This window comes from Scomber scombrus, chromosome 12 (assembly GCF_963691925.1).
Source record: "Scomber scombrus chromosome 12, fScoSco1.1, whole genome shotgun sequence".
NCBI classification, from domain to species: domain Eukaryota; kingdom Metazoa; phylum Chordata; class Actinopteri; order Scombriformes; family Scombridae; genus Scomber; species Scomber scombrus.
In genome coordinates, this window is record NC_084981.1 from 5,714,913 (window position 1) to 5,742,903 (window position 27,991).

General features: G+C 41.0%; 1 protein-coding gene across 2 annotated transcripts; it reads left to right on the forward strand.

Annotated features, from left to right (window-relative positions):
- The first annotated feature begins 115 nt into the window (after positions 1-115).
- On the forward strand, positions 116-27,980 carry plekhh2 (pleckstrin homology domain containing, family H (with MyTH4 domain) member 2). Of its 2 annotated transcripts, XM_062430328.1 has the most exons (30): positions 116-235; positions 10,382-10,444; positions 10,544-10,693; positions 11,228-11,311; positions 11,398-11,479; positions 11,563-11,748; positions 12,657-12,727; positions 12,836-13,558; positions 14,356-14,431; positions 14,531-14,625; positions 14,839-14,998; positions 15,573-15,709; positions 16,572-16,685; positions 16,840-16,926; positions 17,049-17,207; positions 17,304-17,384; positions 17,484-17,657; positions 17,961-18,069; positions 19,109-19,221; positions 19,540-19,719; positions 21,190-21,287; positions 22,117-22,294; positions 24,210-24,368; positions 24,467-24,564; positions 24,673-24,814; positions 24,963-25,099; positions 25,497-25,626; positions 26,137-26,223; positions 26,688-26,837; positions 27,284-27,980. In XM_062430328.1, exons 1-30 carry the CDS (start codon positions 116-118, stop codon positions 27,467-27,469), a joined length of 4,329 nt encoding a protein of 1,442 aa, XP_062286312.1. In that variant the 3' UTR covers positions 27,470-27,980. The 2 variants fall into 2 exon arrangements, with proteins under 2 accessions (XP_062286312.1, XP_062286311.1); XM_062430327.1 differs by having other exon boundaries at positions 12,657-13,558.
- Positions 27,981-27,991: the final 11 nt, after the last annotated feature.

Below are 27,991 nucleotides of genomic sequence, written 5' to 3' on the forward strand. Positions count from 1 at the left end.
CTTGTGGTTGAGATGTGCTCTACAAATACATTAGCCTTGCATTACGTACTATATACTTGTTTTTCTCACTGCTCTCTGTGTGTTTGTGTTTGTTCCAGAGGTGCGAGGCGCCGGTATGGCAGAGGAGGAGTCCATGAGCCAGGAGGACTGGAAGGAGAAGTGTTTCGTCCTCGAGGCTCTGCTCATGAAGTTCCGTGTGCAGATCATCAAGATTCGAGAGCTCACCGCTGACAAGGTCGGTTCCTCATGGCAAACATCACTCCGTAAATCAGTAAATCAAGCGGCATTCATCACCGCGCCGGGGACAGCTGCGGCCTTGTTTGCAGTTTAAAGGTGTCGTGGGTGAAATATGTGTTGGATGGCAGTAACATGAGAGGCCTGGTTCCATATCCAGTTCTCTCAATACATCCTTGATATGCAGTTAATGACAAATCATGTATGTTTTTGTTCAGGCATGATGAAAAGGATAAAACATGAAACTAAATGGAAACTGAGATCTAAGATTAGCTGCTCTAGTTTCAGGGTCCTGGGCCTTGTACATGTTGGCTCACTCTCACATTGTCACCACTTCCTGGGACACTTGAATAGAAGAGAACCATCATGGATACTTTCCCTACTAGAAAGTAGGTCTAGGTCTATCGCACCATGTTCACGTCATCGTTTAAAGAGTATCGTCATCATGCGGTCTTCTGAAAACGCAAAGGAGGTACAGCGCAGCAGGAAGATACTGTAACACACACGCACACGCAGAGAGCGGAGTTGTGGTATGTCTGGTCTGGTGAGTACCGAGCGGCCCGTCCCTCCCCAGCTGGCTGGCAACTGGGCCGGCCCAAAACTGCTCAGTGGCCTAGATCTGAAGCCGCTCTCCAGGGAGGCTGATTAGAGCTCTAATGTAAACAGCAGTCTGACCACAGGGCTCCGCCACGCACTGCATGATGGGATTGACCCAGCTCCAGTCAATTACAGAGTCAAAGTAAGCTCAGCTGGACAGCAAAACAAACTCCCGGAGAGACTTGGAAGAAAGGTTGGCTCTGGTGGGTTCTTTTTTTTTTTTTTAACAGCCCACGTAAGCACATGTGAAAGTCTCCGCTGCATATTTTTGGACTCATCCGTCGTGTTTGACAGGTTGAATTTAGGGTAAGTTAGGGAACGTCGTAAAACACGCCATTAAACTCCAGAATAATACACAATGTGTTTCAGAGCAGCTTCAGTATAATGTTAATTCCCCTGTTTAATTCCCCTTTAAAACCTCACCAGTTTACTTTCTCCTTTACTCAGTTTACAGTAAGTCTGTTAGTCTTGTGTCAATTCTAAACCGCAAATAGACCCAAGTATAATCAACAATGGCTTTTTTAAAGTCACATAAATAGCCAGCAAACTAAAGCAGCGTGAACTTCATTTCTACTTCGACCTCACAGCCCTCACAGCCAGCATTAAACTGTTTTTCTCAGCACGCTACACTATGCGGTCAATGTGTTTTTTGCAAGTCTTATAAAGAATAGCCGTACTAATCATGTGTAGTAATCAGTGATCATGTTTACTACATACTGCAGCATCCAGAGTTCAACAAGAGTTCAGCAGGACAAAAATATATCCTGATTGAAGCTAACAATCAAGAGATACTGAGCGCTGATGTTCAGTATCTTTTTTATTTATGATAGATTCCATTTGTTGAATAAAAAGAAAGTGATGATGATTCAGCGGATGTAGCAGGAGTTTGGTCTGGTGGTTTTTCTCCTATAAACACAGTAAAGTGAATAATAAGTGGAATCTGCCATGTTTTATATTAGAATAAATGGAGTTGAAGGGCTTTTTCATTGACAACCAGAGACCTGAGTAACTCTGTAATCAATCAGAATACATCATATCAGAGGCTGTCAACGTCAGATTTTCAATAAAAGGCCAATAATAACCTATTTATTGCCATATATTGATCTTAACTGACTTCAAATTGTATGAAAGATAGGCACAGTCTGGAATCATTATCACAACATGTGGACTATACATGTAATTATTTTACTCATGTAGCTTTGTTCTCTAATGACCTTTGACCTTGCACTGGCTTACCCACTGATGCTATGAGGTCATCGTGTTAACATCCAGTCCCTCCCCGCCCCACGCCGATGTGTTTTCTCTTCTCCGTAACTCCCAGCGCCTCGGCCAGAGCTTTTGTTGTTTTAAAGCAGCGCGGGGGCCGAACGTACGTCACTGTAAAAATCCCCCTGATATCTCACTGCGGAGGTGGACCAATAAGAGGACGAAGAGGGAGTTAAAGGAAGATTGCTGATGATGAGACCTCTTACGCTGACAGTCGCTCGGCATCCGTTCATTCAGTGCAGCTGCAGCATTACTGTAATGCTGATTCAACAGTAGGATCCTACAGTGTCATTAGAGAAAGTTCTATCTAATTAATCATGTGGGCTAAAATTGTAAAATCAACAAAATGTCATTACTTTAAAAGCAATTATCTTATTATGGCTAATGTCTTATTTCTAAAACAGATATGCATCCATCTTCATTCACTACTGTTAGAGTTTTTTTTATCAAAGAACATATAAAATATTTAATTTCTCATGTTTCCTATGTGTTTTCAAAGCAGATAAATCAACAGTAGAACGTATTTAACTGAAGGTACAGTTGTTATGGTAACATTAGAATCAAGTGAAATGATCTCACAGATTCTTCTCTATGTTTTAGGGAGATTTGATATAATAAAGAGTCATAATTCTTACTTTATTTTATTTTTATTTTTTTGCACATAAAAGAAAAATACATAATATAAGAACAGTGAGATTAGGAAAAGAGAACAATAACTAACAAAAGAGAAATGTGCAGGAGGAGCCAGTGAAACCAGTAAGGGCTCTTCAGGTGGTCCTCCTATTATGAGACATACAACTTAAAAGGACCCTGACTAGGGCTGGGTATCATTTAAAAAATGATGATATCTAAGTACATTTAAAGTGAGAACGATACCAATTGAGTACTTCATTGGATACCCATTACACACTTTGTGCACCTGCTTTTATCCGGTGTAACACACTTTACAGCGTTTAGGTTTCACCATCACAAACGAGTTGTAGCTGCTGTGGTAGTGGGCCAATCACATCACGCTTGCATTGATTGGCTGTGAGCAAGTCCATACAAATAGTCATATTTTCTAACTCTGAGTGCAAAAAGGATGGATTGATGAGAGCACTTTCATACTACTTCGTATCGATATATTTCGGTTTCCGATACTCAACCCTAACCCTGACTAGTAAGACTTGTAGGCCATATTAGGTTAACATTGTCACCAACTATATAAATGGAATATAAAAACATTCTCGGTGTCTTCATTCTTAATAAAATTTGAAAAATATCCTTTCACTCCTAGGTCGTCATCGGCCCAGGTCATTACACAGTGAACGTAGTGTAATGACAGCCTCCGTATGTCAATATATGTATTAAATGCTGATTTTTTAATCATGAAAATGTATTTAAACCATGCATTTAAATATGAAATGGTAATTATAGCATATTAAGGCATACAGTTCTTAATAGTGGGGGTTCCTTTAAAAGAGTAAAGAAATACATATGAGAAAAATGACAATTTATCAATGCATGGAATATGATAGTGAGAGCGGTGATGATGTTGCATTACTTCATTGGTCCAGAAAGAAGAGTGTGCTTAATTTCTTCAATCATTTTAGACTGGGAGAATGTGTAATGTTATCTGGTAAAAAGACTAGATTTCTTAAAAGTCTAAAAACGTTCTATACCCAAACTATAAATGGTAATAATTTGAAGAAAAAAAAGCGAGCCGCCAATTATCAATCAATCTGTTAAATCGCATCTAAAAATGAATCCCGGCAGTCCTGGCAAAACTGCTGAAATCCTAGAAAGCCTGTGAGAGGGAATAGAGAGGGAACACGGGGACGAAAATGAAAAAGAAGGAGAGGAGAGAAAAAAAAGAAGCCTTGTGTAAAGATTGAGCTGCCCAAGGGAGGAAATACCCGGTTTAGTAAACTGTGTGTGTGTGTGTGTGTGTGTGTGTGTCGCACAGGAAGCCAGTTTGCAAACCCAAGCAAGTCGGTTATTCTTCGTGTGCACGTGCATGTGCGTAGAGTCAGAGCGGTTTATAAAGAGTGCTTAACTTAGATTTTTCACTAAAGTGTGAAGTAACCTCGTGGCTGTGTGGGTGCAGCTATTCGGGAGGGGACGTTAGTTAGTTTTGGCCGACGGGGCGTCCAGCTGTAACAGTAGGCTACACATCTCATGGTGGAGGCAGAGAGGCTACAGTACGTGTGTGTTAGATTTTCTTTGGATGTCAGCCCCCCGCCCCTGCCCAACTCCCCCCTTCCTTCAACCAAACACACTTGTAATTTTTACTCTATTATAAATGAAAAGATTCCAGCGTTTTCTAACAGATTATTTTCAGTATAGTTGGGAAATGTGAGAGGTTAATGTTGTCAAATGTCATTTACAGTAAGAGAAAAGCTACACACACAAACACACACACACACACACACACACACACACACACACACATACATCCATGCTTTATGTATACTGTACACAAACCACAACGGGTGGAGCAGCAACATTCTGGGTATACTGATTGATTCCACATTTGGAAAGAAGCATGCTCCTATGTGGTTGGCGGGCTTTTACTGAAGACAGACATGGTGCACATCCTAAAAAAAAAACAGATGCCCGATATATAAAAACCAGACAAATGATCTCCAAACTGCACTTATAGCTCCCAGCAATTTGAATCGATCCAATCAAATCTTCAGGCAGGGTTTACCGGCCAATACGGACCAATCCCGTGTCACATCAGCCACAGTCACAGTCAAGAGGGGATAAATAAAGCACATTGGCTGTGTCATAAAACAGTAATATATAGGGATAAAGAAAGTGAAGAGAAGCCAGACAGCTTATCTCTACTCTGTGAGTCACACACACGCACGTACACACACACACACACACACACACACACACACACATCCAAATCGACAGTATCTTCTTCCACATGCGTCGCTGCACACCAGACATCCGCTTGCAATTTTTTGTCTCAAAGCTGCCAAATCACCGCCGCACATCTGCCCACATCTAACCTTGACTTATTCCGATTTTTTCTCCCTATATGTCCACTCCCATTTGCACGCATGCACATTTTTCATTTAATTGAACATATTTGACACTTAACAAGTTTTAACTATAGAGATTTAAGGTGGCATATGTGGCAGAGAGTGAGTTCTAACTATATCTATATTTGGTGTTCAAGCCGTGCGTAAGTGTAGGTAGCATAGGGGGGGTAAGCACTTATGGGTCTACAGAAAGAGGTGCTTTGTGAGCTGGCTGGCTGTCTGGCCCTGGCTGGCGGATGGAGCGGATGGGGGGAGGGATGGATGGATGGAGTTCAGTTCAGGGGGAGGTTGGATACAGAGAGCCGGTTGTGGAATTCCAGGAATGGAGGTCGAAGCGGAGTTTTGGATCTGAGCGAGGGGGGAATCGAATGCAGGGAGAGGTGATAGAGTGTCGTACAGAGGTGATGGAAGGGGGGATTGGGGAGATCACGTGTGTGTGTGTGTGTGTGTGTGTGTGTGTGTGTGTGTGTGTGTGTGTGTGTGTGTGTGTGTGTGTGTGTGTGTGTGTGTGTGTTTTTGTGTTTGTCAGGCCTGGACTCAACAAGTGAAGCAGCAAGAGTACTTATATTGACACACACACACACACACACACACCATCCTAATTTATCCTATGTATAACATACAGAATAAGCAGAACACACACAAACACGCGCAAAATCACACAAAATCATGGTCTGACACACAGGGGGATATCATCATCATCATCATCATCATCATCATCATCATCATCATCATCATCATCATCATCATCATCACCATGACATGTGTGTTTATGTGTTTTTATATGTTGTTATGTCTGGTGTGTATGTGTGTACCAGCCTAATTTATCCTCTATATAACATACAGAATGAGCAAAACACACACATATGCACACGGACTGATACACAGGGGATGATGATGATACCATCATCATCATCATTACAATCATCATCATCACATGTGTGTTTATTTTTATATATATATATAATTATTGTGTATGTGTGTGTGTGTGTTTGTTTGTTTGTTTGTTTGTCAGGCCTAGACTCAGCGAAGCAGCAAGAGTACTCATATTGTGTGTTAGTATATGTCACACACACACACACACACACACACACACACACACAAAAGCCTTTTTTATCCTATATATAACATACAATAATGAGTTAAACACACACACACAAAATCATGGTCTGACAGACAGGATATCATCATCATCATCATCATCATCATCACATTTATATTTATGGGTTTTAATATGTTGTTATGTTTAATGTGTGTGTGTGTGTGTGTGTGTGTGTGAGATTGCATGCATGTGTGTGTGTGTGTCGTCTCCAGCTGTAGCCAACAGTATACATGCCCTGTAATTAACGTGCCGCTCTCTGCCAGATGCTATATCTGTTATCGAGGGAGGCAACATGTGGTCTGTCGCTTGCGGCGCAGCGAAGGATCTATATAGAGAAGATAGAGAGAGAGAGGGTGTGTGTGTGTGTGTGAGATACATTAACCTTCTTCATGTCTGCTTTTGATCAGGGCGTAAATGTCCAGCTGGCAGAGGCTTTTTACTGAAGGGAAAAGGAACGCGCGTGTGTGCTTGCATTCGTGCGTCCGTGCGTGTGTGTGTGTGTGTGTGTGTGTGTGTACAAATAAGTGCAGAAATAGACGAGGAGAATTCACACACAGAGATCGTGTCTGTTTTGTTTTTAAAATGGGATGAATTCAATCACAATATCTTCAAAAACTGGGCCTTAAAGTGACGTAGTTCAACCTCCGTCCAATAACTGAAGTAAACACACTTTGAGGACATACACGGTGACATAATCTCATAAACTCTCCTACTCAGAATCTCCTCCAAACTCTCACTGAAACGACAAAGTTGGGACCGTTGCTGCAATAAAAGGCCTCTCTTCCAGCTCGTCTCCAGAAAGAGTCTCGCAGTGGAAACAGTGAGCGGCTCAGGCAAGGGTGTGGCGCTGCTTTTGGAAGGGAGCTGCGTCCGTTCCTTGCTGAACTCTGGAAGGGGGGGGGGGGGCAGCCTCCACCGACTGTATCCTCACAGCAGATACACACAGGTGTCGCCCTTCCTGCTAGAACAGCCGGCCAATTTGTAGACTTCCAACAGAAGCACCTCTGACACTGATACCTGGCAGCATCATTGTACATATGACATAAGTGCTCTGGTCATTTTCCACTTCTCAAACTTCTTAGGAAGCCTTAGTGAGTACTTGGAAAACGGAATTGCCCTTAAGAATTTGGGCAGAGGAAGGAATGGAACAAAAATATAACCTTTATTTTTTTTAAATCGTGGCTGTAGAGCTGTGTGTAGGTAGACACACAGGTAGGGGAAAGAAATACCAAAGATGAAGACTCAAAACATGCACAATTGGGTCCTATTTGATATGGTTGAAATCAGTATTAAAATATTGATAAGCATACTGTTTGTTATCAGTCACAAATATAGCAGATTAATGCAAAAATCACATGTACAATAATGACTGTGTGTCTTTGTGCTCACCTTAAATCTGAGTTGAACACGTGTAAGCAGGAAGAGCAGGTCGTTCACCAATCAGAAGCTCTGAGGTTCGATTCCCGGGCTCCTCCAGTCCACTAAGTGTGAATGTGTGTGTGTTAATGATTAGAAAACTCCCCCTGATGAGCAGGTTAATACCTTGCATGGCACCCTTTTAGTCATCAGTGTATGAATGTGTGTGTGAATGGGTGATTGAGTTAAAAGCTCCTCTGATTGGTCAGAAGACTAGAAAAGCTGTATATCAATGCAGCCCATTTAGTTACATATGCTGAGAATGGATGTGTCAGTTAAAGAAGGATATGTGCTTTTAAGTAATGGAACTTTTATTGTGGAAAAGCCCACATCTAACACCACTGACTATTCAAAGCAGCATTCATTTTAAAGTCAGTCTGTCATGATTACGACATAATTTCTATTTAAACCGTACAATGAATGACTTCCTGTAACAGCTTCATCCGACCCTTTTGTTGTGTCAGCCCAGTTTTCCCTAAAGGGACTTCCAAACTTTTCCTCTAATCTAATTTCTACGTGTATATGTGCACATGTAGCAAAAATATTCCAGCCGTGGCGGTTGTAAAATTGCTACGCAGAGTATTTCCATCAACATTCCTACTTTTTTTTTTTCCCCTCCCGAGTGGAGCCGAGGTGAGGTTTGAGAGAGTTTCTCTGAAGACACTGGTTTCACTGCTGCTTCCGCCGCTTTGAGCCGAGGAATTTGAGAGGAATGTTGCTCATAAAGTCATCTCTCTCTCTCCTCGTTTACCGCAGGGTTTTTCTTTTTCATCCCTGTGTGTACGTGTATGTCTAGCGTGTGTGTGTCAGTGAGTGTGTGTACGCTGGCATACGTGCCAGTATCTGTCTGCCTACGCGCATATGTGTGTGTGTGTGTGTGTGTGTGTGTGTGTGTGTGTGTGTATGTGTGTGTGTGTGTAACATGTGTGCTGGAGCTTATGTGTGAAAGCCATGTGACCTTTTGGTGTTACTGCAGGTTTAACACACTCCTACCAGGTTCTGCTTGTGCTGCTCTGATCTTAGCTCTGTATACAAAGAGCTGTTTGTAACTTTATAGACGTGATACATCATCATCATTACGCAGCACTAAAACTGCCTCATCAATTCTGAGACGTGAAGTGTACGTGTTGTAAACAAATTAATCCGTTGCCAAGAAGAGTTGGCAGCTACTTCATGGAAATTGGTTCTACATCCTGTTTTATTGTGAAGGAATCCTGCTGGAAAGTTTTACAGCCACCGTTTAAACACATTTTAAAATATACAGGCATGTGTGCTGTTTCGTAGTTGTTCAGTATAAACAGCTAATATTAAACACAAGGCGTGCCATCTGATTGGTCAGTTGTATCGGATAGGCTGATGATGTCACAAGACAACTCATCTAAAAGACATGAATATACAAACAATAAATATATAAAAACACTGAAATATATAATATTTGGGATCTCCTACATGGAGGTACATTTAACATTAGTGGATATAAACCTTCCTTGAATAGACATCTAAAAGCTTTCAATGAAGTCATGGTGGTTATGTGACAAATACAGAGCTGTGGGTGTTAAATTGTTCCTGTGTGAATTAGCTGGCACGGCTGACATTAGCTGCTGTAGTTTCCTGACATTTTTAACTGCTCCTGAAGATGGTTTTAAAGAAAAATTGAAATTGTAAAGCAGTAAATCTGCCTTAGTCTCGCAATACCGGACAATCAGAGATCTCCACCTACCAAAGTCTGAAGATCTGTACATATATGGTAGTTGGCGAAAACAGCCCCACATATACCTACATTATGTCAAGAACATTTCCTTCTGGAGCTGATGCCCCCAGATTCTCCTTTGTTAGTAGTGATCTGTATGTCAGCGGCCCAATATGAAGGGCTGCTGTAAAGACTTTGGATTGGTTCTGAAATGCAGGGTTTTTTAAACTCTCCAGTTTAAACGATGACATTGAGGTTGTCCTCGGTCTCTTTGTGCAAAGTGTTTGGAGACTAACCCAAGTCTAAATATATCCTTTGTCCTTTTTCTGAAGTAACTCGATTAAACAATATCAGTTAAAAGTGGGAAGGTGTGTCCAAACTTTTTACTGTGTTTAGGCTGTATATAATTCAGCGGGTTATAAAGTAACAGTGACACAAAGGAAAAGGCCATGCAGATGTGGTTTAGTCTATTCTAATATGATAACTGGTTGAAAGGAAATGAATGTTCTGTTGCTATAATAAGAGGATGCCACTTTTAAATTTAACTCAAACATTACAGATGCAAACTACAATTGGTCAATTACCGCAAAGAGATCCCTTTTTATATAGGACAACTTTATATGAGGAAGAGTTTTTGAGGAAGATGTTTTTGCCGAATTCTTTATATGTGAATATATCCACACAATGCATCTTTAAATCCTTAATTTTCTAACATTTTTTTGAATCAGAAAAGGTGGAGAAAAAAAGTCCCGAGACCAGCCAAAAAGCATCTGCTCTTTCCCAGCCAGCGTAGCAGCGTTATCTCAAGTGGTGTTCTCATTACTTCTCTCCAGCATGCAGCTCTTTCTTTGTCTTTATTTGGTGCTGTTGTGTTTGGCTCCAGACTGAAGCCCAGTTGATATTTCACCTCCATGTGTACACAAATATTCTGCTCTGAAGGGAGAGACAGAGAATGCTGTACTTTGTGTGTCGTGTAGTGTATATACTGTGTATGATTTAGTATGTATTAGGAGGAAATTAAATGTTGTGTTTGTCCTTTAACAGATTCAACAACTGGAGACGCAGGTGATCGATGCAGAGAAACGGGCCTTCACCGCTCAGCAGCAGGTAAGCCTACAAACAAAAGTGTTGCCCTGTTCTTCTTCTATGTGTGTGCATGCTCTTATGTGTGTGTGTGTTTGTGTGTGTGTGTGTGTGTGATTTCAGGTGCAGTGGATGGAGGAGAAGCTGAAGGCTCCAGACGGTCAATCGGGAGACTCAGAGGTGCGTTTGTTTCAACGTTGCCAAGAGCTGCAGGCCTCGGTGCAAGAGAAGGAGGATGTTATCGCCCAGCTGGAGCAGCAACTGGAGGAGCAGGTAGAGAAAACAGGCACACACACACACACACACACAAACACACACACAAAATAATTCCATCAATGCAACAGATGTAGTGCCAGTGAATGTGTTTTCTTCACAAACGCATAGAAACATAAACAAACTTCCTTTCAAAGTTTCAGTGTTATACTCACATCAGACTGCTCTGCTCTGTCCCCCTACAAACCCCCATGGATTTAATAAAAGCATGATTTGGGAGAGCCAAACTAACCTGGTTCATCATGTTCATATTATTACAATCCTCAACAATAAACATTATAGATGCAAGAAGAGCAAACTACTTTTCAGAGCTCATCTCTCCAAATATGGATAATCCAAGATTTACATTTAATGCCACTGACCGCTTCGTGAACCCATCCTCCCGTACTGTCACTGGGAAGGTTTCTGCTGTGACATGTCATTATCGAAATCCACTGAGCCCACTTCAAACAAAGCTCCACGTCATTTTTAGTCCCAAATATTTAAAGTCTGCTTACATTACAGCCGTGACACCGATTTGTCTTCTCTCTCCAGAAACAAATACGACAACAGGATGCCAAGACGGTGGAGGAGAAAGCGGCTAAGATCAAAGAGTGGGTGATGCTGAAGTTGTCTGAGGTAAATTAATCATGGTGTTGGATATTAAGGCGCCCAAACAGAGTCAGAGTGATGTTTATGGTTATGGTAAAATGTTTATTCCTTAGTTTGAAGTGGAGAATGCTGCGCTGAGAGAAACCAACAAGAAACAGGAAGCTCAGATTTCGGAGCTGCAGAAACAAGTGCATGGTAAGCGCCTGATTCATCTGTTTATACGTGCATATCTGTAGATAGAAGTTAGATAAATGAAGATGTTGAATGTGTTTTACCAGAGTTCGAGCAGAGGTGCGGCGGCGGACGAGGAGTCCTCTGCAGACCGGGTGAGGCCCAGCGTCTCAGCAGCCTGACGTTCGGCTGTTTCCAGGTGAGAGGGAAGAGCCCGCAGGTCCTCACCGGTCCAGCACCCTCACAGAGGACCCTCAGCACCCAGGAAGAGACCGGGGGAAGAGATAAAACTGGTATGATCCCATGAGCGGCAGCTGTGATTATGGAAACAGCTTCTGTGACTCAGCATACACATCTGGTTGAAATGGGACACTGGATGCAGGAGGGCGGGCTTTTCAACAGTGAAAAATGGAAAGTGACTCAGAGGAACTTTTTTGCCATTAGGTCATATCCATGGTGTCAGGGAAAGATTTTCACTAGCATGCTGTGCTGCCACCGAAGTTGTTGGTTTCATGTGACTGGAGGGCCAAAGCTTGGACTGTAAATCAGTAGCAGGAAGGTGAACAGAACTGGGAAAAATACAGTTTTTTTTAACTTGGAAAATGATATTAATGGATAATAACTACAGTATCATTTACTTAATTCTTAATGCACAAACTGCATCGTTTCTAAGCAACTCCTAGTGCTAGCAGGCAACATACTAAAGCTGTGTTCGGAATCGCTCCCTATTTACTATATAGTGCACAACATTTACCCTCCACCGTTTTCTTATTAATTATTTGAGTGTCTGAATGCTGAGTGTGTAAATAAATCCACTGTATAGAGCCCTCAAATATTCCACAATAGAATGACACAAGTAGCATCCATGGTCAAAGATTAGCTAAAGAATAGCAGCCCTTGACCTCATAGTGATTCAGAAAGAGGAATGTTTGTCACATCATTGCTTTGAGCTCAACGCTAACATGCTCACAATGACAAACATGCCACCGCTGTGCTTTGTATATAAAATAGAAAAACAGAACAATCATTAGAAATAAACTGATAAGTACGATTTTTCATGCATGTCAAATTCAAGCTGAAAGGCATGGACAGACACAAAGTCCAACATTGTCACTCATCCATTATAAATTATACAGCTATCATGAAGTGGGTTTCATGTATAACCAAAATGAAAGACAGATTTTCATGTTTGCTTTGACAGAGAATAGTAGTAAGCAGTCGGCCTCCTCAGAGACAGACGTAGAGGTCCAGAGACCGGACCAGGCCGGACACGTGGGCGCTCCTCTGGAAGATGACAGCGCATCCGAAAGCCTCGGCGAGAACACCTGCGGCTCCGGCTCTCGCGGCGTCTCCTCTGTGCTCTCCAGCGCTGCATCAGAGGGGGAGGGGGGAGGAGGGAGCGAGGGCAGAGGAGGAGGCAGTGGAGGGTGCAGTCTGGAGTTCAGCCGGCCCGGCAGCGAGACCTACCTGACCGCCTCGGACGACAGCAGCTCTATGTTTGACGATGACATGCAGCGAGCGGGGTCATCAGATGGGGCGCTGGGGGGGAGTAAGGAGGGGGAAGAGGAGGCGCACAGGGCTAAACTGGAGGACTGCACCTCCGAGGAGCTCAACAAACGATTCCAGTCGCAGAGACTTGACTCCTCGTCCTCCTCCAGCGAACCTAACACCCCAAGCCCCATCCTCACACCAGCTCTCACCCCTAAACGACCCAACCCGCCCCAGGACCTGAGAGACACCCCCGCCTCACCCAAACAGCCCCGACTGCGGACCCCAGCAGGGTTCGGCTTGATTAACCTGTCCCTTGCTAAGAAACACCTGAGCCAGCCACCGATCAGCACGGAGGCAGCACACGGACAATCACGCAACGCTCTCAGCATGCTGCGCCCCCTCCGGCCGCAGGAAACTGACCTCGACCAGGAGCAGGAGGTTGGCATGGAGACGGGAAAGGATACGTCTCCCCGAATCCCCCCCAGCTCAAAAGCCCCTTTGCTGTCAATACAGGTCCCACCTGAGCACGGTACAGAGATGAGCGCAGACTGTGACAGCTCAACTCCTGGCAGCAAACCTCCCACTCCCCCTTTACACAGACTGCCCTCCTGGGTAAGAAGCTCCACTGTTTAACCTGAGCTCAACTTCAACTTCAACTTTATTTATATATATATATCACACTTTAAACACAACATAGTTGATCCAAAGTGCTTCACACAGAGGAAAAACACAATAAAAAGAAAGAAATCAGAATGATAATAAAACATACTACAACAACCTCAGTAATATAACTACATCGTCATATAGAGCACAGAGCACATGGTGAGAACAATATAAACCTATTGAGACTTCAGGTGAAATATCTGAGCTGTTTTTTGATAGCTCAGGTCAGTTATGGGACAGTGAAAAATGTTAATTTCTGGACTGATGATAGCAAAAATTATATTTAGTTTCTTGTAGAATGTTTTTATTTTAACACAACAAAAGTTCATTTTTCACATTGAGAAGGCCTCTACCATAGTCTTTAATTTCTCTCTTAAGTAGTAGTAACCTTTTCAAGATCCAGTCACAGTATAAAATTTAAAAAACATAAGAAATACTTACTAGCATGTCCACCCCCACTAATGAAAGGCTACATAACTTTCTTGATTGGTTTTTGTATACAGTACCAGCTACATGCAGTGTGTCCTAGGCCTGTCACCGTAATGATCAAGTTATCATGCAATAGCAATTATCAACATCATCATGTCTATATATGGACTTATAATATGATACATGGACATGACCTTAATAATTTTCTTCACATTAGCAGCTAAGAGGCTATTCATGTGCTCCATTCCTAACTGTGCACATCCCGAGTGTTCTAATCAGAGTTTTTAAAAGTATTGACTGATGTGTTTCGTCCACAGGAGAGTCGTATTTATGCCGTGGCTAAATCAGGTATCAGACTGTCTGAGACTTCCTGCACAGACCCTGCTAGTAAAGGTGAGACGGGAGAAAAGGAGGCAACTCATCATCAGCCTCAGGCTCAAATCTCAGCTTCAGAAACGTTCAGCTGAATAACTTACTTCTACTTTGTTGCAGACCCCTCCCTGCAGTCCTCCTATCCTGCCTTTGTAATGTACACATCTCTCATCTATAGAAACATGACTACACCAGTTTACACTACTCTGAAAGGGGTAAGTACAACTGTGCACAATTTATTTTTCAGACCTTTACATGCCATTAAAGTGTGGTTCAGTGTTTCAGAAAGACTTGCAGCTCATTTACTAGTTAGCTTAACTTGATAATCAGTGTCAAATGTACTTAACACAGCTTTAAACAGCTCGTTCAAGTCCATGTGTAACAATGACTTTATGAGAATTGACTCCCACCCTGCTTCCATTTGACAGAAAGCCACTCTGTTGAGCAGCAGTCCGTTCTCAGATGAGTCGTCCAGCTCCGAGGAGTCGTCCAGTTCCGGAGAGGAGGACGGCTCCTTCTGCAGCTCCCACACCTCCTCCAGCTCACGCAAGGACAGCAGCCCGGGCAGCCCGCGCTCTCTCAAGAGAGGTACACAACACACGGACTGGAAGGTTATTAGAATTCCCACTGCAGCTGAAGGGAATAGTGTCCTTGTGCACTGCAGCTGCCGGAGGGGTCAACATGAAAAAAAAATCACAGCAGGTTTCTATTAGAATGTGTCTGACAGCTAGATGTGAATTTACACTGAGTTTCATTTACAGTGTTGTATAATATTCTTTGCTAGTATAATCTAATATAATTTAAGTAATTTCTCAGTGATACCTGTGTGCTACATTTTATGATTTCATAAAGAAGCAGTAAAAGATGAAGGTGACTGAATGTGTGGTGAAGGGTATTTTTATTACTGGCTCATGGGTAATTGGTTATTCATGAATTATTTAGTCCTTAATTAAACTTTACAGCACATAAAATTCAAATTAAACACATAAATGAAAGGACATTAGGTGTATTATTGTAAAAGTAAAACTGCGTAATTATTTTTGCAACTTCACTGTATAGTCTTACACAATCTTAATGTTGTATTTTTATAAAAGTAGATATTTAAAGATGTGTGTGCTTATATGTTATCAACTATACTATACTTGTGCTTTTCCTTCTCCAGCTGTGTCCATGTCTTCAATGACATCAGAGAGCGACTATGCTATCCCCCCTGATGCCTACTCCACTGACACAGAGTGCTCCGAACCAGAGCAGAAACTCCCCAAAACCTGCTCCTCAGCCAGTGACAACGGCAAGACTGTAAGTCACTTAGTCTGTATTGAAAGAATGAGACACTGGACTGTTGATCCTTTAGCTGGGACTCACCAAAATCTCCCTTGTGTGGATAAAGAGCTCTTGTGTTACATGCTGACACAGAAGATGCACACAGCACTAGTTCTAACACATTTGAACATTAATCTTTGAATGTTGCATCAATGTCTCCATTGACTTAAATATAGATTAAAAAAACAGTATTGAAAACATATCTTATTTTTCTACTTAACCGGACAGATTTGTTTGTTTCTATTACTATTTCTGCATATATTTTTCACATATAGTACCAGTCAAAAGTTTGGACACACCTGTCTCATTCAATTATATTGAAACTTTTGACTGGTACCATATAACTAGTACGTCAACAGTCTTTTAAGAAATAAATTAGTATAATGGCATACATCTATTTGAGCTCAAAAGGACCTCAGACTGTCAATAAACCTTATTCACTTAATATGTTAAATCTCTAAACGCTACATTTATTGTCATTTTCATTAAGCACTTCCATAATAAAACAAAATATCGTTTACCTTAAAAGAAACAAAAAAATAGGGCAAACTGAAATGAGTAAATAGCAGTCTAAAATAAATAGGCCTGGATAAAAGTCATGTTCATGTTCATAAAGTGTGAGAGTGTCCATATCTATAAAGTGCATTCATAAGGTGCATTGTTGCAAGGACATGAAGGGCCTCTTTAAGTGTTAATTTAAAGGTTCAAACAGTGAGGATATGTGCTGAGAGTTAAGGAGCATGGCTGCCAAATGATTGGTTCATTTAGTGATGTACACTTCTACACCCTGCACTGTGCAATGTACTACAAAACCACTGAACGGGGTTGCATGTTGCAGGAACCGATGGAGAAGTCAGGCTACCTGCTGAAAATGGTGAAGACCTGGAAGAAAACGTGGAAGAGACGCTGGTTTGTCCTCAAAGACGGAGAGCTGCTCTACTATAAATCACCTGTGAGGATTTACTGCCTGTTATTTTATCACATATAGACGCTTTCTTTAGGAGTCAAATGAAACACCACATCACCAAGTTTGAGTTGAGCTTTCTGAAAATGTCTTTTGTAACTAAGTCTGCAGTGAAACACCTTAAAACTGAATTCTTCCACAGAGTGATGTGATCAGGAAACCACAAGGTCAGATCGAGGTCAACGCCACCAGCAGCATCGCTCGTGGAGAGGGAAAACAAGTTCTTCAGGTATCTAAAAAATGCTCAAAAGTGAAGAATATTGTCCAATAGTACATTTCAATATATTAAAGATATCCTGCTCCCTTTTCCCACCTTCACCTCCACCTTGTGTTTGTGTCATTGCCGTACAGATAGTAACAGGGAAGCGCGTTTACTACCTGAAGGCCGACTCTCCTAACCTGCTGGAGGAGTGGCTGCGGGTGCTGCAGAGCGTGCTGAGGCTGAAAGCTGCCAGTCCTCTCTTCACTCAGCCAGACATCCGGCCCGGCATGAAGGGACTGCTCATCAAGGTCCGACAGCTGCGCCCACTCAATAAAATCCTCAATAACATTCATTTTATATATTTACATATTTAGATTTAGAATTTTCTATTCTGTGTATGGCAGGTGAAACATGGCTACTCAAAGCGGGTTTGGTGCGCTCTGATTGGAAAAACGCTGTACTACTTTCGCAGCCAAGAGGACAAGGTAAGATTGAACGAGGTTTACAGGATGTACAGGCAGATTTGTAACGCTCTTATCAGTATAACATGTTGGCGTGTATGTCGTGTGTGTGTGTGTTCCCAGTTCCCATTGGGGCAGATTAAGCTTTGGGAGGCCCGGGTGGAGGAGGTGGACAGGTCCCGGGATTCAGATGACGACCTGAAAGCGTGTGGCTTACAGGTAGCGCCCTTCACCATCGGCATCCAGCCGCAGGAGCAAGGACCGACTTACCTGCTCATCGAGTCCCAACACGAGAAGGTCTCACTCCAGATGTTCTGTTTTTTGATGTTGTTGTTGCAATTTTCATGCTCTTCTTTGAAATAAGACATTGTTGGTTTAGCACAGCAAATGGAGATATTTTCATAAATCGGATAAAGAGGTATCCAGACTGTTTTCCTGTATATTACTCAATCAGAACTAGCTAAAATAATGTTTATTTCAGTGAAAATTCAACTGGTTTTTAGTGTAAAGCAAGAGTTGGTTATAAAGCCTGTAAGGATGCCAAAGTGGTGAATCAGTATCACATCATCCCATCATACTGAAGTGTTTGTGTGTGTGCAGGAATCATGGCTGTACCATCTGTCTGTGGCAGCAGGAACCACAGTGGGTAAAGTCGGCACTGAGTTTGAACAACTGGTGGGAAAACTCTTTCAACTGGACGGAGATCCAAGTGAGTGTTTTCTATAGATATGTTCTTTCTGGTTGTGTCTTTGTGCTTTATTAATAGCTGCTTTTTTGACTTCAAAATTCAGTTTCACACCAATCTCCTTATTGTGATGTGCAAGGCTTGTCATACACCAAACTGGATATGACAAAATTATAACTGGGATACAAACATACTGAACATGAGCCTGTTTGTAGCCTATTCATAATCAAACCCCCCCACCCTCTACTCCTATATATAAACTAGACCATTCTGAATGAAGTTAAAAAGAAATGCTATTCATTATGGGAATGTTCCTCACTATAATATGTGTGAACAACTCAACTTCATTTATTTGCGAAGATTCAAACTGAACAAACACAGATAATCAGTGCGCAGGGAGAGGATTTACTGTCTACATACATGAATATAAAAGAAAAGCCACATTGTTAAAAAGAACAAATAAATAAATGAGATTATAAACACAAAATTAAAGCACATTTTAAACATGTTCCAAAGGACTCAATGAGAAGAGTAGCTTCATAAATCTGGAAATCTATAGCTCTGGCTGTGATGTTTGGGAAGAGGAAGATGATATAATGAATGAGTTTCAAACTAAGACCTGAAGTGATGGAATAACTCACTAATATTTGCTTACTGTAATTACAGCCCTGAATTCAAATAATAGTGAGTTTGAGTGATTGTTATGATTGCTGATGGAACATTCACACCCTATCGAACTGGGTCATGTCTTCTTGGCCTTCCTCTTCCCACAAATTACATCAATGACATCACAGCTTTAAATTCAAATCAGTCAACTCATCGTTTTTTAATTTAACATGCAAAACAAGATGTTGAAAAAAGGTACTGATGTTTTTCAAACTGCTTTTGCATATGGATCTAATACTGAATATATGAATTGATATTTCACATTTTCTTAAAAACTTCTTTTATTAGTCTAGACTCTTATTTCTGTGTTTTTATGTTTCTTTTAGCATGTACTACTCAGTGTATTTAACTCATTAGTATGACTCGTGAACTAGAAGTCTGCCCTTCTGTCTTTCAGACTCTCAGATCTGGAGACATCCCATGTTGTGTTTCAGTAAGGAGGCCCTGCTGTCTCCTCTCACCACGCTGCCCTCACAGGCCTTACAAACTGAAGCCGTTAAACTCTTTAAGGTACACTGACGCTCTCACATAGCATCTATATGCAGTTTCATCCAGAAAATATGTGACAAATAATCCTGCTATCACTCAGAATATGAAGTCATTTGCCTTTATAGAACGAATGCTTTGATCAGACATCAGAACACCTCGCTGCCTATGTTTGAATGTCACTGTGATAGAGACAGAAATCTTATTTGAACCTTTGCAATCTTTATTAACAAGACAACACAGCTGACAATCACAGGTTGACATCTCCTGCAGCTTTTAATCTTTAATAATGCTTCACTCACAGATCATCACCGGTTATTTCTCATCCTCTGTCTTCCTCAGACTTGTCAGCTTTTCATCAACGTAGCCATCGATGCTCCGGCCATCGACTACCACGTCTCGCTGGCCCAGAGTGCACTGCAGGTGTGTCTGACGCACCCCGAGCTACAGAACGAGTTCTTCTGCCAGCTCATCAAGCAGACGCGGAAGAGGCAGCCGCACGGCCACCCAGGACCCCTGCAGGTGTGTGTTCTCACCACACGGTGGCAGCAGTAGTGTGTGTTTTTGTTGGAAACGTTTAACAGGGGAACAAAGGTGTATTATAAGAGCTGGATACAGTGTCTTGAATTAGCTTTGCAGCCAGTTTGGAACAGTGGTCACTTGAAAAATGCTGGTATATGCTGATATAAATGCATTTTCCCCATAGACCACCATTGTAAGAGACATCTTTAACCTCGTAAAGCCTGAACCATCAAATAATTGCCAGACAATTCTAATTCTTTAAAACTGGAATGTTTATCGGACCTTCTAACAAGTAATTTAGGAAGTTTTTGCAGTTTATTTTTCATAGCATGTTTCTTTTTTAAACAAACAAAGTAAAGCTCATATTACCACCTACTAAACTTTTTATGTATGATGATGCAATAAAATGTACGGATAAATGAGCTTCTATATCTGCTGTATCTCATTTGATACACACATTTCCAACAGGAATTAATATAATAAAATAAACTACAGAATATTTAGCAATTCATCACTGCATTAGTTGATCTGTGTGCTATCAGGTTTCACATGGCATTATAGGGTTAAAACTGTTGACAGGATACCTTAAAATGCAAACAATGAATGCTTCCCTTGAAAGTTTTATATTCGTAAAACTTTCCTCAAGCCGAGAAAAGTGATTTAAAAATCCATGACATCATCACATGTAAAGTGTAGTTCTAGGAAATAAACAAGGAAGCTAGAAACTTCTTGTTTTGCCTCAGGTGAGTAATTCCTATTGTACTGAATAGGAACCATTCAGTGTATCAAGGTCTTATAATCCACCCATGCATGAGAAGTAAAGGCTGACTGAATCATCAGGAACAAGCAATGCCAGTATTTTGTAATAGTCTACTATGGCATAGTTACCAAGAAAACAAAGCTTTTACACACAAATACTCCTGACATGTTTTTCTGAGAATAGGGATTAAAATCACCTGCTCCAATGTCCGGAAACACCCATTGTCTCCGTCCTCTGTCACCCTCTAATCATGTGATCCTCCACATCCAGTAACCAGACAGACCTGTAACACCTGCAGACATGTGGCCAGCAGAGGGCGCAAATTAAAGTTTAAAGTGCAGAAACTGCCAAAAGAGTTAAAAGAGATGTCAAACGTATGTGTCATAATTATGTCTTAGCCAACTATGGGATTTTAACGACAACAGAATGAGTCACAACACAATCCTGGTGTTTTTTTTATATATAAATAAGTTGATGTAATCCCAAAAGGTGAATGAACTCATTGTGATTAACAGGAGCAAAACTGGTAATAGTAGTGACACATCTTATATAGTAAAACTGTGTGTGTGTGTTTATGTGTGTGTGATGAGGAAACTGCGGTTTATGTCTCACATGCTGGACTATGATACTTTTAATGGTGTGTTTACTGATTGCAGGTTTCAGTTTGTACAATGTGTTCAGTAACAGTGTCTCTGTGTGTCATTCTTCAGGGTTGGCAGTTTCTAGCCTTGTGTGTGGGACTGTTTCTGCCTCAGCATCCTTTCCTCTGGCTGCTGCAGGTTCACCTCAAAAGACACGGGGACTCCAGGTGAGAAAACAGAAGGGTCCCAACAGCCAAACAGAAGGGGCCCAACACTTAAATGATTAAGTCTGGACATTTTATGGACACATCTGCCAAGACAGTTTTTAATGTCCAAATAATTGTTTTTCCATCATTATTTATAAGTTTAATAAACACAAAAACCCTTGTAAAACCACTATAATAATTAAAACATTACTTCCCCTTTGTATTTTAATCCTAATGAGGAATTGAAACAGAGCCCCAGCTTAATTTCCTTTCATCCTGTGCTAGGAAAAGAAATATCAAATATCCCACAAGCATTGAGGCTATTTCTTTTTTTGCGGTCATGTCTATGTCTGACAGAAATCATCACATTAACGGATAAGAGGAAGACAGCAATGCAACATATTCCATGTCTGAAAAGGGCTTAAAACATCAAACTAAATCTAATAAATAAATTAGTGATGGCTGCCTTCTGCATTCAGTAACAAATCACCAGGTTTTTTTACATTGACAGACTTTTACAGGAAGTGAATCACATCAAACTAACTTATGCAGAAGTCAGTAGATATGCCTGCGTGCGTCTTCCTCACAGTAACATTATACAAACTACCACACTTGCCACAGTTTATATTCCCCACTATTGTGAAATATAATTCACCATGTACTGATGTAATGAACATTGTTGTAACTTCACTTAGAGAATACTGAATAAATTAACATTGTTATCCACATACATGTTCTTACTTCAACCAGCATGTCTCTTCATATTAGTCGCTTTGACTATTGAAGACGTTTTATGGTGCTATAAGTTAATAAACTTAATATATATCAGTGTCTCTCTTGTTGTCCTCAGGACTGAGGTGGGTAAATACGCCATCTACTGCCAGCGTTCTATGGAGCGCACACAGCAGAAGGGTGAGAGGCAGGCCAGGCCGTCCCGTATGGAAATCCTGTCTATCCTACTGAGGAATCCCTATCACCACTCCCTACCCTTCAGCGTGCCTGTGCACTTTCTCAACAACACTTACCAGGTAGCAATATACGTCATTCACTGTTTACACATTTCACAACTGACTGTCTGTTTACAATGTCATTCACATGCTCACTCTTATGGAGCCCCATTTGATTCCAGATTAAATGAATAGATAAGTTCATTATTAGGAAATATTAAAACATTATAATGAAATATTTTCCATTATTATGAAATATAGTCTTATGATAGTTTCGTCTTCCTTATTTTCACAATAACATAGTTTATTGCGTAATAGTTTATTTCATAATGGTGTTGTCAGTTGTCAGTTAAAAACATTGCAGCAGATTTGCAAACAGGTGTTATTTTGATAAACTGACCACATATTGGGAATCTACATAGTTACACTCTCACCTGACTAAATATGAAAATTCATTAATATTAAATCACAACTCCGCTAGCAGGACCTCACATCTCCAAAACACGTAGGGGTACATTTTCTATTAGGCTCTATATTGATAAATGGATTATATATTCTAAGTTAGAACTACTTACTTCTAAAAACATACATCTTAAAACTACACTCCATGACAGAGCTACAGTATTTTGAAAGTGTTTTTCTCCTCTGCTATTACTTCTAATGTGTTTCAAAACTAGTCACAGAGCAGAGAAGGATCAGCCAATGAGCATGCAGGTCCAACATTTGCGTGTAGCCAAAAAATCATTCTGCTGAAAAACAGAATTATGACATAAAAGGCTCTTCTGTAAAACACCGTTATGAAATAAACTATTATCCAATAAACTATTTTATTGTGAAAATAAGGAAGATGAAACTATGATATGGTTATATTTCATAATGATGGAAATATTTCGTAATAATGGAAAATATTTCATAATAATGAACGTATATATTTCATAATAATGAACTTATTCATGAATTTCATTTTGAATCAATTGGGGCTCCATACACTCTGCTTTACTTCTCCATTCCAGTATTTACCTCCATGCTCTGATTCAGAGTTTCTCCTTCAGGGGGGTGGAGGGTTATGTTGTCACTCTGTGTCCTCTCTGTATGTGTGTGTGTTTGTGTGTACAGGAAGTGATGAGATCATAGCCTGGATGACTAGTAGCAGCTATGTACTAACAGGGTCACACAAACCTGTTTCATGACCTGACTGGCTACAATATTAGAATATGGAAAATATTGTGACATATGGATATTTTTTCAGAGTACAGGAATCAGTATTATAGATATCCGAGCCCACATATACGTTAAAGACCATATTATGTGATGAGATATGTTATAAATTCAGCTCATGTGATAACGTTTTGGAAATAGAGTATATAATGCCATAAAGGTTTGTAGCAGTTTTAGCCATGCTAGCCTCATGGGCCTATAGATAGCAATTTTGGTCGGCCTATCCTTGGTCCACACTGGAATATCTCGACAATTATTGGATGGATAGTGATGAAATTTGGTGGAGGTATCCATGGTGCCCAAAGGATAAATCACACTAAATATGGTGATGCCCTGACTGTTCATCCAGGGCACCATGAGGTCAAAATTTAATTAATCGTTTATAGCCAAACACCTGGAAAAAGCTACTGACATTCAAGCCTGAGTTATACCTTGTGTTTAGTGCAACTTGTTAGCATCCTAACACACTAAAATAAGATGGTGAAAATGGTAAACATTATACCTGTTAACCACCAACATGTTAGCATTGTCATTGCAAGCATGTTAGCACACTAGCATTTAGCTCAAAGTGTAATGAGATCAGTGGAAAAATGCTGCCATCTTCCCGTATGTGCTGTATAAATATGTATTTATCATCATGTTTAAGTCAAATGTGTCTCTATGTCACAGCCTCTGCACTATATATATAGGAAAAGTCCCATCCAAATGTTCCCATCTGAGATTACTTCAGATCACGTCACTATGGCAGCAAATGAATGAATGAATTCCTTTCTCGTAGGTGGTGAGCTTCGACGCTTCGACCACAGTGGAAGAGTTCCAGTGTCGCCTCAACCAGGACACGGGCATGAGGAAAACAGGACTGTCTGGTTTCAGCTTGTACACCGATGACCCTACTGGACGAGAGCTGGAACACTGCCTGCATCAAGGAGGCATCAAGGTGCATCTTTTATTCATCTAAAGAGGTTACAAAACTTAACACGATGATCTCCTCACTTTAACTTAAAAGAAAATCTGTGTCCTTCATATCACCTACAGATATGTGATATTATCTCCAAATGGGAGCAAGCCTCTAAGGATCAGCACACCGGCAAGTCTGAACACACCAGGACAGTCCGCCTCACCTACAAGAACAGGTAGAGAAGGAGCCAACTGACCCTTACACACACAACTATCAGAAGCTCAATAAAGTTGAGTCGTGCCCCATTTTTACTCTTTCACTATCTTTACCTTTCCATCCCCAGGCTGTACTTCTCTATCCAGGTGAGAGGGGAGTCAGAGAGGGAGAGGTTGCTGCTGGCCTATCAGACGAATGAAGCCATCGTAGCGGGACACTTCCCAGTGAACAAGGAGCTGGCTCTGGAAATGGCCGCCCTGCTAGCCCAGGTCTGAAAATTCATACTATTTTGTAGTTTATTTCTTACACTTTTATTCATCCTAGCTTAAAAAAATCTACACTTTTGACACCACAAAATACTTACATTGATGTTGACCAGACCCCACCCTGAAATACAGTATGTGTGTTTGCGTTCAGGTGGAGTTTGGGGATTTTGAACGTCCTTTCTCCGCTCCTGGATCAGCTCAGACCAAGTCTAACCAGACCCTGAAACAGGTCCTGGACAGATTCTATCCTAAACACTACCGCAGGACTACTTCTGAAGACCAGCTCAGGTAGCAGAACACATCGGAACCTGACTACAATTCCATTTACACATTTTTTTCTTCTTTTAGTCTTATTCGTCTTTTTTTTTTGTGTGTAAATTTGGTTTTGAATCTTTCTATCACAGGAAGATGCTCACTTTCAGTTAAACCCTTCCTTTCCTGTCATCATCCTGAACATTGCAATAACTTAACCTGCTTTATAATTATCCAATCACATCAGATCCTTATGGAAAGATTTTTTCTGCATCTTTAATTTGCACAAATAGAGACTAAAACAACAGGAATCTTTTAAAATCTGCAACACAAGCATCTTTTCAAAACTGAGCACTGCCCTGAAGGATTGTTTTGTTTTGGATTGTGAAAGTCAGTATGATAAATTGATGAAGTGTCCCCTCCCTCCCCTCAGACAACTGCTCCAGCGCCTCTCTGCCCGCTGGGCCTCGCTCAGGGGTCGAAGTTTGTCCGAGTGCGTCAGGATTTACCTGACCGTCGCCAAGAAGTGGCCTTTCTTTGGAGCCAAATTATTTGAGGCAGAAGTAAGTGTGTGTGTGTGTGTGTGTGTGTGTGTGTGTGTGTGTGTGTGTGTGTGTGTGTGTGTGTGTGTGTGTGTGTGTGTATGTTAATTCTAATCCATGTTATCTTATCTTCAGGCAGATATGAACCATGTAACAAAGTGTTGTTATCTGCTCTTAGATTTGCTGTAGTGTTGAAGAAATGAAGGCCATCATATAAACTAAATATACTCTCAGTTATACAGAAACATGAATACAAAAAATGAGTAGTAAGTGTATGTTTCTAATATTTTGTCCACTTGTTAATTGGAACTGAATACTGCCAAAATCATATATTGGCTTCCATGTGCAATGTAACAGTAACCCTGTAATATACTTATTTATAACACAGGATAACTTCTGTATACACTCATCTAATTTGTTGAGTTTTTCCTTTAATCTGACTTCAGTAGTGTTTAGATAATGTCAGAGCGCAGAAAACTGCATCTTACTGTGATGATAAACTTTGAATTGTTGTTTTGTTTTGTTTTTCAGTCCATCACTCCGTCTCCAGAGCAGCGTGTACGTGTTTGGCTGGCAGTTCATGAAGATGGTATCAGCGTCTTGGAGCACAACTCAATCGTGAGCATCTCTAGCGTAACTCGAATTTGTCAGGACACGATTACTCGCTTGCTGTTATGCACTGTTAATACGAGTTGTACTTTCAAATCATGTGACCTGTGAAGCATGATAGATATACAGTATGATAGGCTTTAAATTATTTTTGAATGCGTGCTGCATTAGAGGTACAACTGGTCTCAGATAAAGGTAGAAAAGGTCAAATGGGAGAAGCCCCAAAATCCCCAAAATTAGCATTTAGTGAAATTTGCTCTCATTTGATCTGTATGGAGATGTTAGGTTATGTATAAGGATGCAAATAAGAACACATGGGAGATATTAAACATACACCAATGCAAAATGTGCAGCTTTGCATGTTGTTTTCAGAAGCCTCAGGTGCAGTTTAGAGTTGCGTAAAATGCTTCTACATTGTTTTCATTATCAGATCATAACTTCCATCATGATAATACAAATATCTGCATGTTCAGAAACCGCTGGTGTCCCACCCTTACAAGAGCCTGATGACGTTCGGAGGCTGCAAACAGGACTTCATGCTGGTGGTGGGGCAGAGCATCTGTAGCAACGTCGCCAAAGACAAACCGTCTGAGAAACATCTGTTCGCTATGGACGCCTCCAAGGTTGGTGTGAGATCCAGTCATGTGTCACACCGTGGGATTACATGAACCCCGGTGTAGCGGTCACAACTATGATATTAGATTAGATTATGTTCCTCTGATATTGTTAACAGTCATGAGAAAACTCTTTTACATGAATGAAAACAAAACATGAGTACAACACGTGATTACAAGCAGCTGCAGTGCATTTCATTGCATGGCATCAAACAACACTGATATCAGTTAAATATGAAGCTGGAGACAGTTCACAGCTATTTTAATAAGCTATCGTAGTAATCTATAAATGTATTCCCGCCCGAAACACATTTGACAATGGAAGATAACCATCACATAGACTACTCTACAACAACACGATGTACAGTTTAGAGATGCAGTCTCCAGTCTGCTCAGTGAGTTTTGAACTGAGATGACAGACTGACACTGACTTCACTGTTTTGTCTCATCTACAGATCAGAGAGATCACCCTCCTCATCTCCAGCTACATCAACAGCGCCCATCAGCAGAAGTCCGCCGCCCATCACCTCTCCGCCCCGGCCCTGATGGTGGCCCAGCCCATCAGCCTGAAGAGCAAAGAGCTGAGGAGCAAATCTCCCCCGGCGCTGGGACGCCCCAGCAAAGCCCCCACGCTGCTGTGACGGCCCCCGATCTCACCTTTTTTGTTACACTATTTAAAGTTGAATATGTAGGATTTAATTATAGGTTTTATTATGTTGTCAGACATTCCATCTGTCAGTCGTTTTTCTTCAAATCACTTTCCGGTCTTTTCTGTGCTGACTGGAAGTGAAGTTGATGTCATTTTTTTTAACCATTAACCCCTCTGAGAGGTTACTCAGTGCCTTCCTCAGAGAACACGTGAGACTAGAGCTTTGAGCTGGTACTAACATCCTCCAAGGACATTTATTTGTCTTCCTCAATGAGTGTCGCTTTTCATTGGCTGACTCTATAAAACAAAAGTCAACATTATTCATTGACAGACTGAGCTCGCCCTCTGAAACGTCTCATTAATCATGTGCCGTGTGCTACATTTCCTTTTGTACAGCTGCTGTTCAGAAATGATGGATTCCCTATATAGAAGAGCTAATGAGAACTAATTTAAAGGATATTTTTGTATCATTATGTGCCCCTCTTTGTAGGGCACAACAGCTCTAACAGGGAAC

Coding starts and splice junctions, on each gene's coding strand:
- plekhh2 (XM_062430327.1), top strand. CDS start 116: ATGGCAGAGGAGGAGTCCATGAGCCAGGAGGACTGGAAGGAGAAGTGT. Junction 11,480..11,562: donor GCTGCAGAAACAAGTGCATG/GTAAGCGCCTGA, acceptor GTGTTTTACCAG/AGTTCGAGCAGAGGTGCGGC. Junction 14,999..15,572: donor CCCGCGCTCTCTCAAGAGAG/GTACACAACACA, acceptor TTCCTTCTCCAG/CTGTGTCCATGTCTTCAATG.